The sequence below is a fragment of the Haemaphysalis longicornis genome, unplaced genomic scaffold (assembly GCF_048455015.1).
Source record: "Haemaphysalis longicornis isolate Haplotype H1 unplaced genomic scaffold, Haemaphysalis longicornis Haplotype H1 scaffold_1, whole genome shotgun sequence".
In the NCBI taxonomy this organism is placed as follows: domain Eukaryota; kingdom Metazoa; phylum Arthropoda; class Arachnida; order Ixodida; family Ixodidae; genus Haemaphysalis; species Haemaphysalis longicornis.
In genome coordinates, this window is record NW_027526203.1 from 461,595,908 (window position 1) to 461,612,097 (window position 16,190).

A 16,190-nucleotide genomic window follows, 5' to 3' on the forward strand; every position below is an offset into this window, starting at 1 on the left:
CGCGGGACTCAGACCTCGATATCTGTCAAAATAGCCGCGGGAGCGGGGGAGGCATCCCTTGCGACCGGTCAGGACAGAATCTCTTAGCAGAACCGCAGAGCCAACTGGGTTCTCAGTGATCGGGGCATTGGGAGTAGGCACATCCCAAACCAACCGACACCGGCTGAATCGCCCAGTCGACTCCCGGCGGAATGCTCGTTCGTCCCGCAGGTCGGCTCCGCGAGAGAAGAGGTCTTCCCCTGGTCGGGGAGAGGGTGGCGCGAAGGAAGGCGACAAGCTGGTCTTCCTTCCCCCGCGCACACGTTCGCGGTGAGCCGGTTTGTCGCGTCGCATGGGGTAGAGGTCACAGCTCACGTGACGCGCCGGCTGCCTAAAATGGCGGTTCCCAGCTCGCGAAAAGATGTGTAGGCGAGGCGTAGGGAAACAAGGGTCCCCACATAACTTAGCTGGCTCCATTCCAGCCACGAAAGACGTTTTAAACCAAGAATACAAAAGAAATATAGAAAAACTTTCAAATCTTGCCCTACGGTGATGTGTCAAGGGCAGCAGTGACATAATAAGGGCCAGCACTAAAAACACAGTTATCAGTGTGTTAACTGCACATCAGCGTCCAAGCGATATCATCAAACAGAGCTAGACACCCCACTACAATGACCCAGTCATGTTTCTTGGTGGTGGCTTAAATGGGCGGCCGCCAAACAAGGTTCTGTGACATCATAAAGAAATCGCCGGAAAGTGGCAGGGGAGTCGCCACTGCTTCACATGTTTTCTTTAATATCACGATTGCTCAGCCTTTGTTGATGAAGTTCACCAACTGTTGCACGAATTAAAATGAACATAAGTGGCCAGTGAGTTCTCACTGCAGTGTTCATGAAGCTGGTGGTTACCTTCTTTGTAATTTTGTGAATGATTCAATTGGCACTCTTTTCAAAAACAAAAATCTCTATTTACACAAGCCTAATGCAGGCAACCCTATTTACACATGCATGTAATATGTTCATTCTAGGAAATATCTAATGTGGCATCACTTTTTTATCATTCCGTGTTATTTTCAGCAAAAAATTTGGTATTTGTAACTTCTACGTTTTATGCTAAAATTCCTGCCCACGTTGCATGTATGCACCTCCCCCCCCCCCCTCCACACACACACAAAAGAAAAAAAGAAAAAAGAAAATTTGGGGCCCTTCCACTGCTGTGAAGTTGGAAGAATGGTAAAGCTGTTTTGGTGGATAACTATATTGAGTTATGTACGGTGACTCTCTAAATAAACACACATACACATAACGCTTAGAATTCTAAATTAATTCTTATATAATTTGTTTCCGGATAGTTTCAATTAAATAAGAGTTAGAGCCGTTTTGTGTAACCATGCTCCCTCCACAAATGGCCATGTACTATTGATAACGGACAGGAATTCTGTAACGTTTACGACTTCACTCTGAGCCATGACAAGTAAATGAAAATCGGCATAATGATAGAGTCCTCTTAATGGCCCATTTCAGTATGATTTTCTCCAAGGTGCCCACATTATATTGCGAGCTGCGCAGGATTTCACACTACCTCTGGAGCTAGTGCATGCAATTCTTTGTCAAAAATGCATACAGCTTTGCTGTAGAGGAAGATGGTGTGAGGAGCAACATTCCCAGACAGGGTGTAACAACAGGTGGCCTGCACAATAAGCACAATAATAAAAGCAGGGATAGTTTGAAGTTATTATAGTAAGACAGACAACAGCCGATTACGGTGACGATTTAAACACACCCACCAGCCATTCTGTTGCCATTTTAGTTGTTAGGTATGCTTTTTACAGATTATGCAATTAAAGAACTTTTACCAGCTTTAAGACCACATTAGTTGAATATGCAGTAGAATCTTGATAAACGGAAATCACTGTTAATTAAACGGAAGTGCCGCTTAAACAGAACAGTAACCTGTAAGTTGGTTGGTTTTGTATTCAGATAACGTAAAAAACTCTCGGTAATCGGAACTAAAATGTCCACGTCACTGTGTAAACAGAACTAGAAATGGAACTTCTTGAGAAACCCACTGGCATGAGAATTAGCTTTGTACGGTTCCGGCTCTTTCGCTCTTATTTTTTTTTTCTCTCTCCATGTTTTTTTTTAGCCTCGTTGGCCTCGTAAACCTCGTCTTGTTAGTGGTCAGCCATGTTAGCGCAACCAATGCAACATCACAGTTTTTGTTCCAGTCATTCGGTCTCGATTCAAGACGCCGAGGTTACAGGGCTCAGCTCCTGCCGCTTCGTTCGTGCCATCATGGTGCTCTTCGTGCTTCATTACCACGTTGCTATCTTCTAAAGTCAGTGGCTCATAAGCACTCGCAAAGTTGAGGCCTCTAGCCTCCTAAAGATGCAGTTGCAAGGACTCAAACAAAAATAATTGATGCATTTTGTAGTGCACAGTGACTCATTGTTGCCAAATACTCTTTGCGAATGCTGTGCCTAAGCCTCTTTTAGTTCGATTCAAGACGCCGAGGTTACAGGGCTCAGCTCCTGCCGCTTCGTTCGTGCCATCATGGTGCTCTTCGTGCTTCATTACCACGTTGCTATCTTCTAAAGTCAGTGGCTCATAAGCACTCGCAAAGTTGAGGCCTCTAGCCTCCTAAAGATGCAGTTGCAAGGACTCAAACAAAAATAATTGATGCATTTTGTAGTGCACAGTGACTCATTGTTGCCAAATACTCTTTGCGAATGCTGTGCCTAAGCCTCTTTTAGTTTTCGTGCCTTCTGAAAAACTACCAGCTACATTCACCTTCTAGTGCTTAGAGTTCCATGAAATGGTATTAAGAGTGTGTACGCACATGAATTTGCGCTTTCACACATCTCAGTAAATGGACCTCCTGTTAAACGGAACTAATTTGTTCGGTCCCTTGAAGTTTCGTTTATCGAGAGTCTACTATAATACCACCTGAAGCAATGAAAGCTGTAGGGATGGCAGATGCCCACCCTCACCTCAACAAAGGCAGAGGGCTTGAAGCAATGAGTTTCGCACACAGAACGAGTGGGAAACACACAAAGTAAATCCTCTCACACATGATGTGAAGGAGCAGTTGGGCTGGGGTGAGAAATCTCACTCCCCCTCTCCCTCCCTTCGTAGGATGTGCGCATCCAATGAAGCAGGCCCCTCACCTCTGCACAGAGCACTGCAAACCTTGCCACGTCCTCAAGGCTGTCGACAGGCACGTCTGCGCCAAGGGCCGCCAGTCCGTCCAGGTAGGTGGCCACAGGAGGCGCCAGGCGGCACAGCGTGTCCCACACCTGCAGCGTTACCCATGCGGTCACCGATCCCACCCCCACTGAGGCCTCCTTGTTACACTCAGGCGACAGAACGTCGAGTCTCTGAGATAAGCAGCCTTACTGAGACTTTCCAGGAGAGACAAGTGTCGGTTCAGGAGAGAGCAGAATCGCAAGAAAACAGTCCCTGACCCCTGGCTGTTGCCAGAGCCAAGTGCGCACCTGCATGTCCTCAAGCAGCGCGACCATCCGGGCCTGATGTCGTGCTTCGCGTGGGCACTCGACCACCGCCGAGGCCAGAAACGGGTGGTGTGGCTGGGGCAGCTCGGCCACCAAGCGCCGGGTCTGGCCCAGCGTGCATGCTCGGGCCGCCCGGTACAGGGCAGACTCGCCTGTGCTTGAGCGCTGGGCACCCAGCTGCAGGCTGGCACACACCACGGCCGGCCCCACCTCCTGCGACGACGGCAGCCGAATAATATCCCACCGGGGTTCCACGTGTTAAGCTGCACTGTGTCTCGTCACAAGCACACACAGCTTGAAAGGCTCTCGTTGGTAACAAAAACGAAATAACAGTGATTTCCTCTGCTTCGTCAATGCGTTTTGCCAACTCCCGTACAATAATTGCCTCCCATGCACATCTTTACCCCTCCTGTGCATTGGCGTTGCTGTAGCATGGAATAATGTGCAGTAGGTGCTTTTGTTTTGAGCAAAAAGATAAACATGAGGTGCCCTTTTTTTTTTGCATGTGTTACATGTTCATGGGATGAACAATCTTTAAGGCTTTTGCTCACGCAAAGCATTAAAGTGTGACTATGATTGTCCAGCTAAACCAATAATGATAGGCAGTCATAAGCACATTTTTGGCTGGTACTCAATTACCGTATTTTCGCGATTCTAAGCACCCCCCCCCCCCCCCCTCCTCTTTCAGAAAACAAATTGGAAAAAAGTTTGCATGCGAATCTAAGCACCCCCTCTCTACGAGGAAGCGCGCCTTGCCCAGGCTATAGAGGTAATATGACCCAGGCTGCCAACCGCGCTTTCTCACTCTGTTCTTGAGCCTTTCACTGCACTTGAGTCATTTTAACTCTTTCGTTACCGCGGGAAAATTAAATTGACCGATTTTTAGGGGTCCAAGAAAACATTTTTTTTTCTGCTAAAAAAATTGGTTAGGTACTAATTACAGGAACACAAAATGCAGATTATTTAACGACCTTTCCAACAACACCAGTTTTTTTAATGTTTTTATGTATCATAGTTGCGAAAAAAAAAACCAAAATCAAAATTTTTGTCAAAATGTCGAAAAAAATGATAAAAAAGGAGTTGTATATAACAAACCACCAGTAGTAGAAAGAAATTAGAATATACATTTTGTAGGGAAACATTTCAAAAATACGCCCTAGAACAAATGCCGACGTGTAGGGAACAGTTTTTCAGATATAAAAAATGTTAGCACGCGTGGTGCTCGTGTAATGCAATGAAGCCCAACCTCCAATTTAAAATGTGCAATTTCAGGTGGTTCCATGGAAGAAATCGGGCGGTTTCACATTATCAGAGGCACCAATTTGCCCCCACATAACGTATAAACATCTTGTCAATGACTGACTTTGCATTTACAGTGACCACAATATTTGGGACAAGCACGCGATGTGGAAAAACATGCATGAAGTTGAAAACGGAACTCCGTGGTTGATGCTTGTTGACGTTCATAGTCAGTTATCTCTCAAAACATAAAGTTGAGCTTTATTATCATATTCTGCGTCACCGTTGTAGCCTTGCTTGCAGGAATGAGGTGCGATGCGCTAGAATCGTGCCCTGCAAAATTTGGCCGAGTAGCTGTTGTGCAATAAAAAAGATCAGCACAACGAGCCTCCTCCATTGCAGCACCACCTAACATTTTGAAATGAAACAGTACAAAAACTTATCGGAGACTCCATCCGAATAGACAGTTCAACTAAACAGCAACACTAGACCCCTGGAGATACAGTCGTATGGAAACGAAACTGGAAGGCGAACAGCTGGCAGTGTGTAAGGCCGGTTTGAAGCACTGTCCTCGTTGGAACGGCGACTGGGTGCGATCTTTTGACTTGCATGTGAAGTTCTTATCGCAGAAATCTGGTTAGGGTGGGGGGAAATCAGGAGCGGCGTGCTTTGTTTGAGGATCAGTCGCGGATGCTCAAGGTGCCATGGCAGGCAGCCTTGAAGTTGGGTAACTGCGTAGTAGCGCTAAATATGAATTTCGCGATGCAAAAACGAAACCGAAACTGTTGTAAACTGTTCGCGAATGGTCCTGGGGTAAGTAGAACTACCACACAACTTAGATCAACATGCGCAAAGGCAATAAAACTGCCTAAAATCATAAAGTAGCTTTGCAAACAGGCACTGCTTGACATTTTCAGCCTATTTCTGGGATTATTACTGTCAGAGTGCAAACCTGACGATTGAAAATCCTTTGCTGGTTCATCATTCATGCCCTGATAACAAAAAACAAACGCTGATGCAGAATAATTGAGTGGCACACATTCTTCGTTGGTAGCTGTGACGCGCGATGACCACGCCCCTTTTCCACACTCAGGTGATTCAAACACGTGTCGAAAATCATGTTTTTGTTGCAAAAATGAAAACAAAACTGATTTTGAAAGGCCATTTTCTGATCTAACTCCAAACCGCTTTACTTGTTCGAGCAACGCCTGGAACGCTATGAAAATGCGCTCCCAAAGTATCATTCAAATTGAACGATTTTGAATAGGCACGGTAACGAAAGAGTTAAAGAAATGTTTCATGGAACAAAAGACAACCTGCTGCGAGATACTCAGAGCAGTGGCTCAAGCGTTGCTACACACTCGAGTAGCAGTGAGAGTAACTAAGTATCAGAAGTAAGCAGTGAGTTCACTGTTTGTGCTTACTTTTTAAAAAATTTTGCTGTTTAAACATTTCTCCTTGCACCTGTCTCATTTTGCTACTGCCGCGAAGAGTGCGCGTGTATGTGGGGGGAGGTTATTTTCGATTTTTTTTATCTAAGCACCCCCTCACTTTGGGCACTGTGATCATGGAAAAAAAGGGGGTGCTTAGAATCGAGTAAATACGGTATACCTATGAAATTATAAATGGGTAGCCCAGGCAAAGCGCAGCCTTTATGAGCAAGTTTTCGTCAATGCTGACCAGGCCAAAATCACAGAACACTGGGTCACAATCAGGCCGAGCAAATACAGTTGCTTTGACTCTTTGACGAAGCACCTCAATCAGCAGGTGGAAGACTGACCTTCAACTGAATGATGGCTCCAGCATCTTCATGACTCAGGTTAGCCAATAGCTGGGAGCATTCCGTTGCGGATGCTTGTCCAGAACAGCACCGTTCCCGCACTTGTGCAAGAAACCACTCCTGCAACGTGCACAGCCAGTGATACAAGATAAGAATGCCTCAGTGCAAATATGTGTAGTACTATATACACAGGGTGTTTCAGCTAACTTTAGCTGGAGATTAAAAATATGCCGATGCACTCTAAGACGACACGACCAAATACATGTTGCTCACTTTTGTATTTAGTGTGTCATGCTATTTTTCGCATTTTGCTTAATTAGATAACTAATTTTAATTAGATAACTTGTGAAGAAATGAAGCTATGAGAAAAACATCACGTGATACGTCCACTTGCGCGTCACGATTGCAGTGCTTCCAAATGTTCCGCGCAAAAACAGCCATAGGCGCGCTGCCGCCTATGGCAGCGCGCCTGTGGCTGTTTGGAGAGGGCAGTGATGTAGGCATTGGCTGTGCCACTTACGCCAGCGATGTGCTCCCTTCGCGACAGATCTTTATAGTGATAAGTAGATGCAGCGGTTATCGATTGTGCTGCCGGAAGCAACAGGTCCGCCGTCTGCCCCGTCACTTTTAAGCAGCTGCGCACCTATGATTGTTTGTACAAAGAATGCTTGGGAGCACTGCAATCACGACGCGCGATCATGTCACGTGGTGTTTTTTGTATTTCGCAGGCATCATCAGTAAGCTGAAAAACACAAGACTTAATAGATAGAAAGACGGAAACTGTTGATTCGGCTATTTTGCAAACAGCCCTGCAACTTTCTAATTGGAATTGTTTTCCCAACTTAGTTGCTTGAGAAGTTGGCTTGACTAGTTATCTAATTAAGCAAAACACAAAAAATAGCGTGCCCACTACATGCAAAAATGAGCAGCACACATTTTGTCGCATCGTTTTAGAGTGTATCGGCATATTTTAAAACTCTGGCTGAAGTGAACTGAATCACCCCATATAAAAAACATTCACGAAACAGGCACTTCTTTTAAAAACAAATGTAAAATATCAGTGCTGCATCAATCACAAGTAGAACTGATGTGGTACAAATAAGACCATAAATTATGCCATACGGGTATAAATTAAACCAAGCACTTGCAAAAAGAAAATACTACTCGTATGCTCAAAAAAAGCAAACAGATCTTATCTGCAATGCTGAGGTTTTATCATACACAATTTGAAGTGGCTTCATCAATGTCCAAGTATTTGTAAAAGCAGAAACAGATGAAAAAAAAGAAAGAAAGAAGCTACAGAAATGACACTTGCTTTGGTTATTTGTAATTGTTTACATGATAACACTAAATTTTCAGCATAACATGTATGCCATTTGTGAACGTAAGCCTTTGATTTATCCTAGAGCGATCCTACAAAGAATCAGAATAACCACACATATTCAATTCAAGATTCAGGTTAGTTTTTTAAATGCTCTCACACAATACAAAGTGGCCCTTATAAAGGTGTTTCATGTAACGTTTGTGGGAATCGTGGAGAACCGCGACCCGCGATCCCGAGCCGGCGCGCGCTTCGGGAGAGACTTGTGCGCGGAAACCGGTCCGGCGCTCCGCTGGTTCGTCGGCGTCCCCCGAGAGATGGCACCACCGGTCTTTAGTGCGGGCTAGTGTCACTAGTGCGGGCATAGGCGCGCGGGCGCGGGCAGCGCGAACGTCGCGGCGACGGGAGAGTCTCGGCGGAGACCCGGTCGGGGCAAGATCGGCGGAACATGGCGACGGTGATGGATACGTGCATCTCAGGTGGGAGCTTTGTTTGTCGCGCGCCGTGAGTGCCTAGGTACCTCCCGTTCGCGGTCACGACCCGGACGGCGTGATTTGTGGACGCCGTCGAGCCTTGTGCTCGCATGCTTTGGGATTCCCCAAATAAACGGCTGTGGTTCGGCACTACTGTCTACTGTGTTCTCGTATCGGCGAACCTCGCTGGGCTGCCGTAGGCATGGGAGCCCGCGTGGTTGACACACCGGGAGCTAGCGTGGGGGCCTACCCCAGAGTGCTGGCAAGGTCCCCGAGGAACCCCTCACGTTATCCCACACGTTAAACAAGAATTGCAAGGAGAAATGTAGAGTTTTGCCGCGAGAAAGTAAATACAGTCTAGTCCACTTATAACAATACTCAAGTGCCAAGGAAATTCTATCGTTATAACCGATAATTGTTATAAGCGGGTTGCGAAAAAAGAAAGGCAAAACAGAGATCAAAACATTTTTTCCGCATGCAAGCAAGGTCGTACTACTACTTATTTGCAAAAAAGATGCCATAGTCAGTCAGCTTTGTTTGTTTCACGTGAAGCTGGTGCACATCTTTTCCAAGAGCATTTATAGGTGCTTCATGATCCTTGGCGAAAACAGAGTTCCTGAGGAACTGCACCATGCGTTGGGCATGCTGCGAAGACTGCCTGAGCAGGCTGCGCAGCCGCGTTGTTAGAATCATCACTGCCACAGGTGTCCGCAGCATGTATCCGTGCAACGATCGCCTCTTCAGTGAGGCACTCGGACGTTTCCAAAACATTGGCCCTGATGTCCCTTCCGAGGAAAAACGTAGGCAGTTGAAGAGGCACCTAGTCTAATTTGAAGCGGTGCGCATGTGACACAACAGGTGGTGTGAGCAAGCGGTGTGAGCAAGTGGTGCGAGCTCATGAGTGGGCGGGGGGTGATGCCAAAGCGGCTGCGCAGGGAGGGGGGTTCAGAAGGAAATCGGCTTTCTTCCTCTCACTTATTTGTAAGCGGCGCAGTTGACTTGTTTTCTGATGGGTGGAAGGGATGCTCGCGGCGCATGCCTTCAGCATGGAGAGCAGGCAACAGCTCACATTTTTGGTGCATGCTGTAACCGGATTCAATCATTATCCGATATCGTGGATCTGGAGCATCGTAAGAAGCGGTTTATTTTACCATTGAACGCATACAAAAGTGGATGGTGCCATAGTTGTTCATCTTTATATCCGATATATTGTTATAAATAGTATCGATATAAGTGGGCTCTACTGATAATCATTCAGGGTAGACTGAAACCTTATTTTAGCAAATTAAAAGAAATTAAGAATTAGTCAAACCAAAATTTTTTACTTAGTACAAAGTTGCAGGGTGTTTAAAAATTCCGGCCAAATAATTGCGTCCTGATCACGCAAAAGCCTAACTTTTAGTCTTCCCGGGAGTTGGGGCGAGTGGTAAAAAAGTCTAATTGAAATTAGGTTAACACACAATATTCTACACTTTTAACATTTTGTTGCTTATTAGACTACACACTTTTATTTATGTAACAAGTTGAATAGTTGAGAATGTACGTTTTTGTGGCTTCTTTATGCCTGATATGAAGGCAAGCCTGGCCAAGTGGCAAGCAGAAGCCGCCATTTGCCTCTTTCGGCAGCATTTTCACGCGAGTTTCTGCAGCCTCATGCTAACTTCTCTTGCGGAGAAACCCCTAGTGCTTTCTTCGCAGCATCGGTTTTGCATCCTGAACGAAAGGTGAGACTTCTTTTCTAAAAGTGCTGGTGTGGTGTACCGTATTTACGTTTCCTTGTACTTCAAACGCTGAGAGCGTTGTGTAGCTTCAGTGAAATCAGACATCAGCTGGTTCTGCATCTTTAGGATAAGAGTTTAGAAAACGCACTGGAAATGCGTACATAATATATTTTAGGGAGGTTGTGCCGTTTGCTCAAGCGCTGAGGGATGTCAGTGGTACGCGCCCGTCGTTGCACGTAGCTCAGGGGTGAGACAGCTGAATCAAGTTTGGAAGCAGTTTTTGGAGCAGCAAAATCTTGATTTTGGAGCAGAAGAACCTTGGTTTGGAGCAGTTCACGACATTTATAATGTCACCTTAGGTGCCCAAAAAATCAAATTTTTGGCAACTCGGGGGGAAAGAGCACTTTTTAATCGGTTTTGAATGTATATAACACTGAAACAGCCTCTTAATAAAGTTTTTCCACCAGAATATCACGAGGTACAAAATGCACTACCTTTTACAAACCATTTTTAAATTCTTAGGCTCTATGTATAGATAACATGGAGTTCCGTTGAAAATATCAAGTTGAAAAACTAAGCAATCGTAAGGCATTTTTATTATCATGGGAATGCCTAAATTATTATTTTTGTAATCCCAGACTTGGCTTTAAGCACAAGTGTAGAGCCACGGCAAAAGTTGCGCAAAGCGAGGTGACAGTCGTCGCACCCCACCAGCTTTCCCATTTCAAACACTAAGGTGCACGTTCACTACGATCGATCGTAATTTCAGTAACGTTGATATGTTTAGCCATCTCCCTTTTGGCATTAAATTTCACTTCAGATTGATGAACCATTATTACTAGCGTGCAATAATAGCCCGTCCTGCTATCTGACATTGCTTGAACATTTTGCGGCGATGTAGCCTGCGCTGCCCCTTTTGAAGTGTCGACCGTCCCATTCCCGCCGCTCGCAAGCTCGCTGTCAAAGGCAGCAATAACTCAGCGTTTTATTATAACACCGCAATGAGTCAGAAATTTCACTTCAAGCGCGAACCGCGCCTCACACGAAACACGGTGAATTCGCGGGCACCGCGTTGTTTTCTATGAACTCCACCTTTCCAGTGGCGCAACTTCCCGTAACAGATCAAACTAAATCTAAACCTAGCCACCCCCATAACCAAAAGCACGGTAGAAATCTGCGAAGAGAGGTCTGCCTGAACTAGAATGAACTAGCCTGAACTACGAGCAACTTCTTCGCCCGCTGGCCATGTTTTCCGATCCTCGCCATACCAAGATGGCGGCGCCCCGTATACGTACGTAATGTCGTTTCAGAGATACGGCGCTCAGAAAATTGCCGTTTTGTCATTAACTTGAACAAGTTTTGTCGCCTCAGTAAACATTAGTATTTTTATGCAGGACTTTTCAATGATTTTCGATGGGAAAGCTTTAAAAACATACAGAATATAACATGTGCAACCCGACATTAGTCTTCCGAAAAAACTATTTCGGGTACCATTATGCGAGTTTTTTATTGAATGATCAGTCAATTAATTTTTACAAACAGCATCACCTTGGGGGTAATGGAAAATTATGTGGTCAGGAAGCATTTTTCCCCACTGAAACTGATGGGAGCGTTAAAATCGTTGGCTCTCAGACTGTTTTGGGGCAGTTTGGTGCAATTTTACCAATTTTCAAGCTTTTGGAGCAGCCTGGCGCAGGAAAACAAATTTGTATCAAATCTGCGCAATATGCGCAGCTGTCTCACCCCTGGTAGCTTCACATGCCGTGAACGATTGTGGTGAGTTGTGCATGGAAGTGGCCGGCTGGCCGGCGGTCCGTACGTGAAGCAAGCATTGTACGCTGCGGTTGCCCTTAAGTTACATGAGCCGCACGCTGCGTTTGATAATTCTACTAGCTAACCATGGCTAGCTTGGCTAGCTATTACTGCTATTATATATTATGCCGTGATGCATTGCAGTGCCATCCATGTGAACATACGTGAACAAGTAACCCTATCTGCATTATTTGACTGACCTGTAAGAGTGTGCGAATATTCGAAACTTTCGAATATTACATGTTTGATTCGTATTCGCTTCGAAAACTATGTATTCGAAACATCTAGAATATTCGAAAGGTTTCGAATATTCGGCTGTTATCGAATATTTGGATTGATTAGTTGAAGGAGGGGACGCCTTTCAACTTCGAAAAAAATGAACAAAACATCGTTTTTTTTTTTGAAAGCCACATATTTGGCTTCTATGTTTTCTATCCTGTGCGTTTGCAAAGTTTTGCGCCGGAAACCGCCACAAAGTGGCTTGAAAAATACTTTTGGCAGCTGCGGTGACAAAATGTCAGCGCAAAAGGGCGAATAAACGTCAATTTTCGGAGAGCTGTATCTCCACAACGGTGCCACCGGCCGCGGCCATTTTGATATCATTGGATCGGCCGAGCGCATAGAGTTTCATACTCTATGTTTCATACTCATCTTTTTTCCGGTCGCGGTCGTCTCTTTTATCTTCGTTCATTCCCAAATGCACGTACGGCAGAAAAATTGGCCTTCCGGCCCTCCTGATTGGGCGTCGCTGTGGCAATGCAAGATGGTGGCCACCTGAACGGCGTAGTTCGCTTTTCTGAGTTCGTTTTTGCTGCTTTGCTTGGCCAGGTTTCTGTTCAGTCATTTTATCTGCTGTGGTATTCAACACGGACATTCTCGCGATGGGAATGCCCGAGATCCCAAGCCAGATTACGGGAAGTTGCATGGCTCCACCTGAGTGGCAATGCCAGGGACAATCAAAGTATGACATGTTGCAGTATTCGAGCACCGCGATGCGGGCGAGCCATATCGCTTTTTTGCGCAACGTATTCCTAGCACTTCCAGTAATCATGCAAACAGGTCTGATTTCGGAATAAAAACTTGTTGACGGCGTTATAAATCTACGTTACTGTCACAGAAATTAACAAATTGTATTTTTAGGGAAATTATAAATACCAATGCATACATCTATTGGCTGTGCTTCGAGGAATATAGGATGTCTCGAATTTCATGAGTATACTAAAAAATTGTGCATGCATTGAAGTTGGGGTTATGCAGAATATTATTCCAAGCTCAAAAGTAGCTCATTTGTATCCTTGTGGTATTAAACTTCTGGCAATGAACACCTGCACGTACAGGTACTAAGTTGCTGCTCCAGGTGCGTTGTAAAACATTAAAGTCATAACTCAGTTTTCAAATTTAAGTAAAAAAAAAGAGTGCTTCACTTGTTGCCACCGTGACAACACTGCAAACTGAAGTTGTCCAGTGCAATACAAGCAACCAGCTAACCTACTTTTCTCTTTGGTCCGCAAACTCTTCACAGAGGAGCTGAAATTGGTGTTTCGTAAAAAAGAACAAGGCTGCAAAAGGCACCCCAATTTCAAGGCAAGGCATTCTAGAAGCCGCGTCTTCAAAAGGACACAAAAGGCTACAGCCCCAGCGATGTTTGATGAATGAAATCCATGTGCTAACTTCAGAAGCCGTTTTCTCACGAAGTTTTTTTTGCCACCTACATCGCTTGTTCCAGTGATTTTTTTGTTACTGCTAGGTCTATTTTGATTCCATTCTTTGCGTTACATTCCTTGACGAATAGTTCAGGTCTTGACACTCATAAATTTTCAGGTTTACTTTTGGGGCATTTTTTTATCCAAGTAGTTGTTCATGGTCTAAATGCATGTTGTACATTCACCTCTAAAAAACTTAAAAATACGAAAGTTGTGTTGTAATAAAAAAAATAGAAGACTGTCAGGGCCTCGTCCATTCATTTGGAAATGCAAAGACCGAACAAGATTTATACGAAGTTTTATAGGCCGCTCAAGCTCGGTACAAGGTAAACAAAGAAAATTTTATAGATAAAAAAGTTTTTTAAATATTACTTTCACATTTTTATGGTGTTATTACGAAAGCATTTCCAGTTGCTGTGTGAATTTTTTATTGAAATCCACAAAGAACTAGAAAAGTTGATTTCTAAACCCACGTCCCCCAATAATTATTTGATATTCGATTCGATTCGAAGCTAGATATTCATATTCGATTCGTATTCGAAAAATTTGATATTCGCACACCCCTACTGATCTGAGCATAAAGAGCATCCGCACACTCATAAACTTCACACATGAGCCACCAATTGTGTGCTGCCTGCGTATTTGGCGAAGCCACTCGCCAACGCCAAAGACGTGCGCGTCGCTTCACATATGGCGCGTCAAGTGTGGTGAAAACGTGTCTTTAGTCGGCAGATAACAGCTTTGCTTGAAGCAGTGTGAGTATGCAGTGAAATTGAAATCTTCACATTGGGTCTTTGTTTTTAAGTGTAAACTGCTTGCCTGTTTCCTATATTAGAGTGTTTGCACTGGCTGTGAAAGACGTAAATTTGTGTGCCTTGGTGGAGCCTGGAACCTATCGGTTCACTATGTACACGCACCTAAAATCTCCCCGCCCAACCCCTGGCCTTTACAGGGAAGGAAACGTTTTGGGAAGCTAACCCAGCTTCTTGGGAAATTGCATGCTTGCCAGGGGCCAATAGAAATCAATTATTTTATTTCTCTTGAAGTTTTGCGTTTCCACGTCCCCACAAATGTGATTTCTGTTCAGTTATCATTACTGATTAGTAGTTTCCGAAATGCAATACACCTCGATGGGGTTAATGATTATTAAGCGAAGCCACCACAGCCTTTTTGGTAAACAGGGCACAAGTGTTTCCCTTGTTTCGCATTCTAACTGAAGAAATTGCCACAGTAAAAAAGTTTTATTTGTAAAAATTGTGGTCGTAAACACTCGCGAGTATCTCAGTGTCGACATTTTATTATGACTGATATTTTTTGTATGATTACAGTTCATATACACTCTTAGGAGGCCATAGGCACAAATAAAACTACAGATGGTTGATTCTTTTGGATTCTCTGCATTTTCAATTACTTCCACGGAGGATAAATCCTTTGTGTAGTTGTGGTGCCTTTACTTGTTGCACGTTCTTATTACTGGCAACCTGTTTTTCCTCTCACCACTCGGTACTGCTTCCCGGTTGTGTTATATTACAGTCAAACCTCGATATATCGAACACGGGTATATCGAATTATTGCCTATATCGAACACTTTATATATCACGCGGAAAATCAGATGCATTTTCAATTTTTTATTTCGAACTGGGACGGACATGAAATGGGTATATCGAACTCCACCACCTCAGACTGCCCAGACCGCTCGCGCTCTGTTGACAGGCGGCGAGCTATCCCGCAGTACCCTCGAGGATAGCGGTGGCGCGATGGGCCTTCCCGACTGCTGCGCATCGGTTGCAGCAGAATTAGACGGTGCAAAAGAAGAATGCGAGCTTGAAGAAACCTGGGGCCAGCTGGAGCGCTTTGCTGGTGCCGAGTCACGAAGCATGTACATTGATGACTGTTGGCGGTGACGACAGCACCGGAACGACGGCGGAGTTGACGGATGTGGAGACCCTAGCGGAGGTTACTACTGAGCGCACAAACGAAGACGCTGCCGAGGTTCTACCCTCATGCGCTGATAGTGCCCCTCTCCCGACTTCGACCGAGGCTTCAGCGGTTTTGTCCCTACCGCACCGCAATTGCAGCGCTATAGAAGGCACCGGCCTGTCGCTTGTGGAACATTTGGACTACGTTGAGGAAGTCGTGTATAACACGCGTGTATACCCTGCTGCAGTACTTTAAGCCAAGAATAAATACTTTGAAGCACCAAATGAGTATTTACTGCACAATTCGTTCACTTATTGATTTGTACCAGTTTATGACGCGTTTTTTACGTGCTTTTATATATCGAATTCTGGTTATATCGAACTATTTTGCGGGCACTGCGCTGTTCGATATATCGAGGTTTCACTGTACTTACTGTTTATTATTATTGTGCGTGTATTGCACAGAATGGCGACACTTTGAATTTGTTGTTACATATAGTATCGTGCAATAAATGTTTCTTAAAGTCTGAGATGTCTCTTTTACGTGGCGTGACAAGTTGTTGAATCCACAACAGAACTGTAAGTCATGACTGTTTGTAAGTGGTACTTTTAAATCTCAATTTTGCATTTCAAAGGTTTATTTTTTCTTTCAAAAGCATGCAGTCACCAAGCTGAGAATGATATATTCAAATAAACGGTCTAACCAAGGCACGAAAGCATCGGAATACCGTT

General features: G+C 44.6%; 1 protein-coding gene across 3 annotated transcripts in view; it reads right to left on the bottom strand.

Moving 5' to 3' along the window:
- The window catches only part of Htt (huntingtin), a 133,393-nt gene that overhangs the window by 42,142 nt on the left and 75,061 nt on the right, over window positions 1–16,190 (bottom strand). For all 3 annotated transcript variants that reach the window (XM_077687981.1, XM_077687982.1, XM_077687980.1), the window contains exons 39-41: window positions 6,510–6,629; window positions 3,473–3,703; window positions 3,146–3,274 (exon numbers count right to left, since the gene is read on the bottom strand). In XM_077687981.1, coding sequence (XP_077544107.1) covers window positions 3,146–3,274; window positions 3,473–3,703; window positions 6,510–6,629 — 480 coding nt within the window. The remainder of the gene's footprint in view (window positions 1–3,145; window positions 3,275–3,472; window positions 3,704–6,509; window positions 6,630–16,190) is intronic.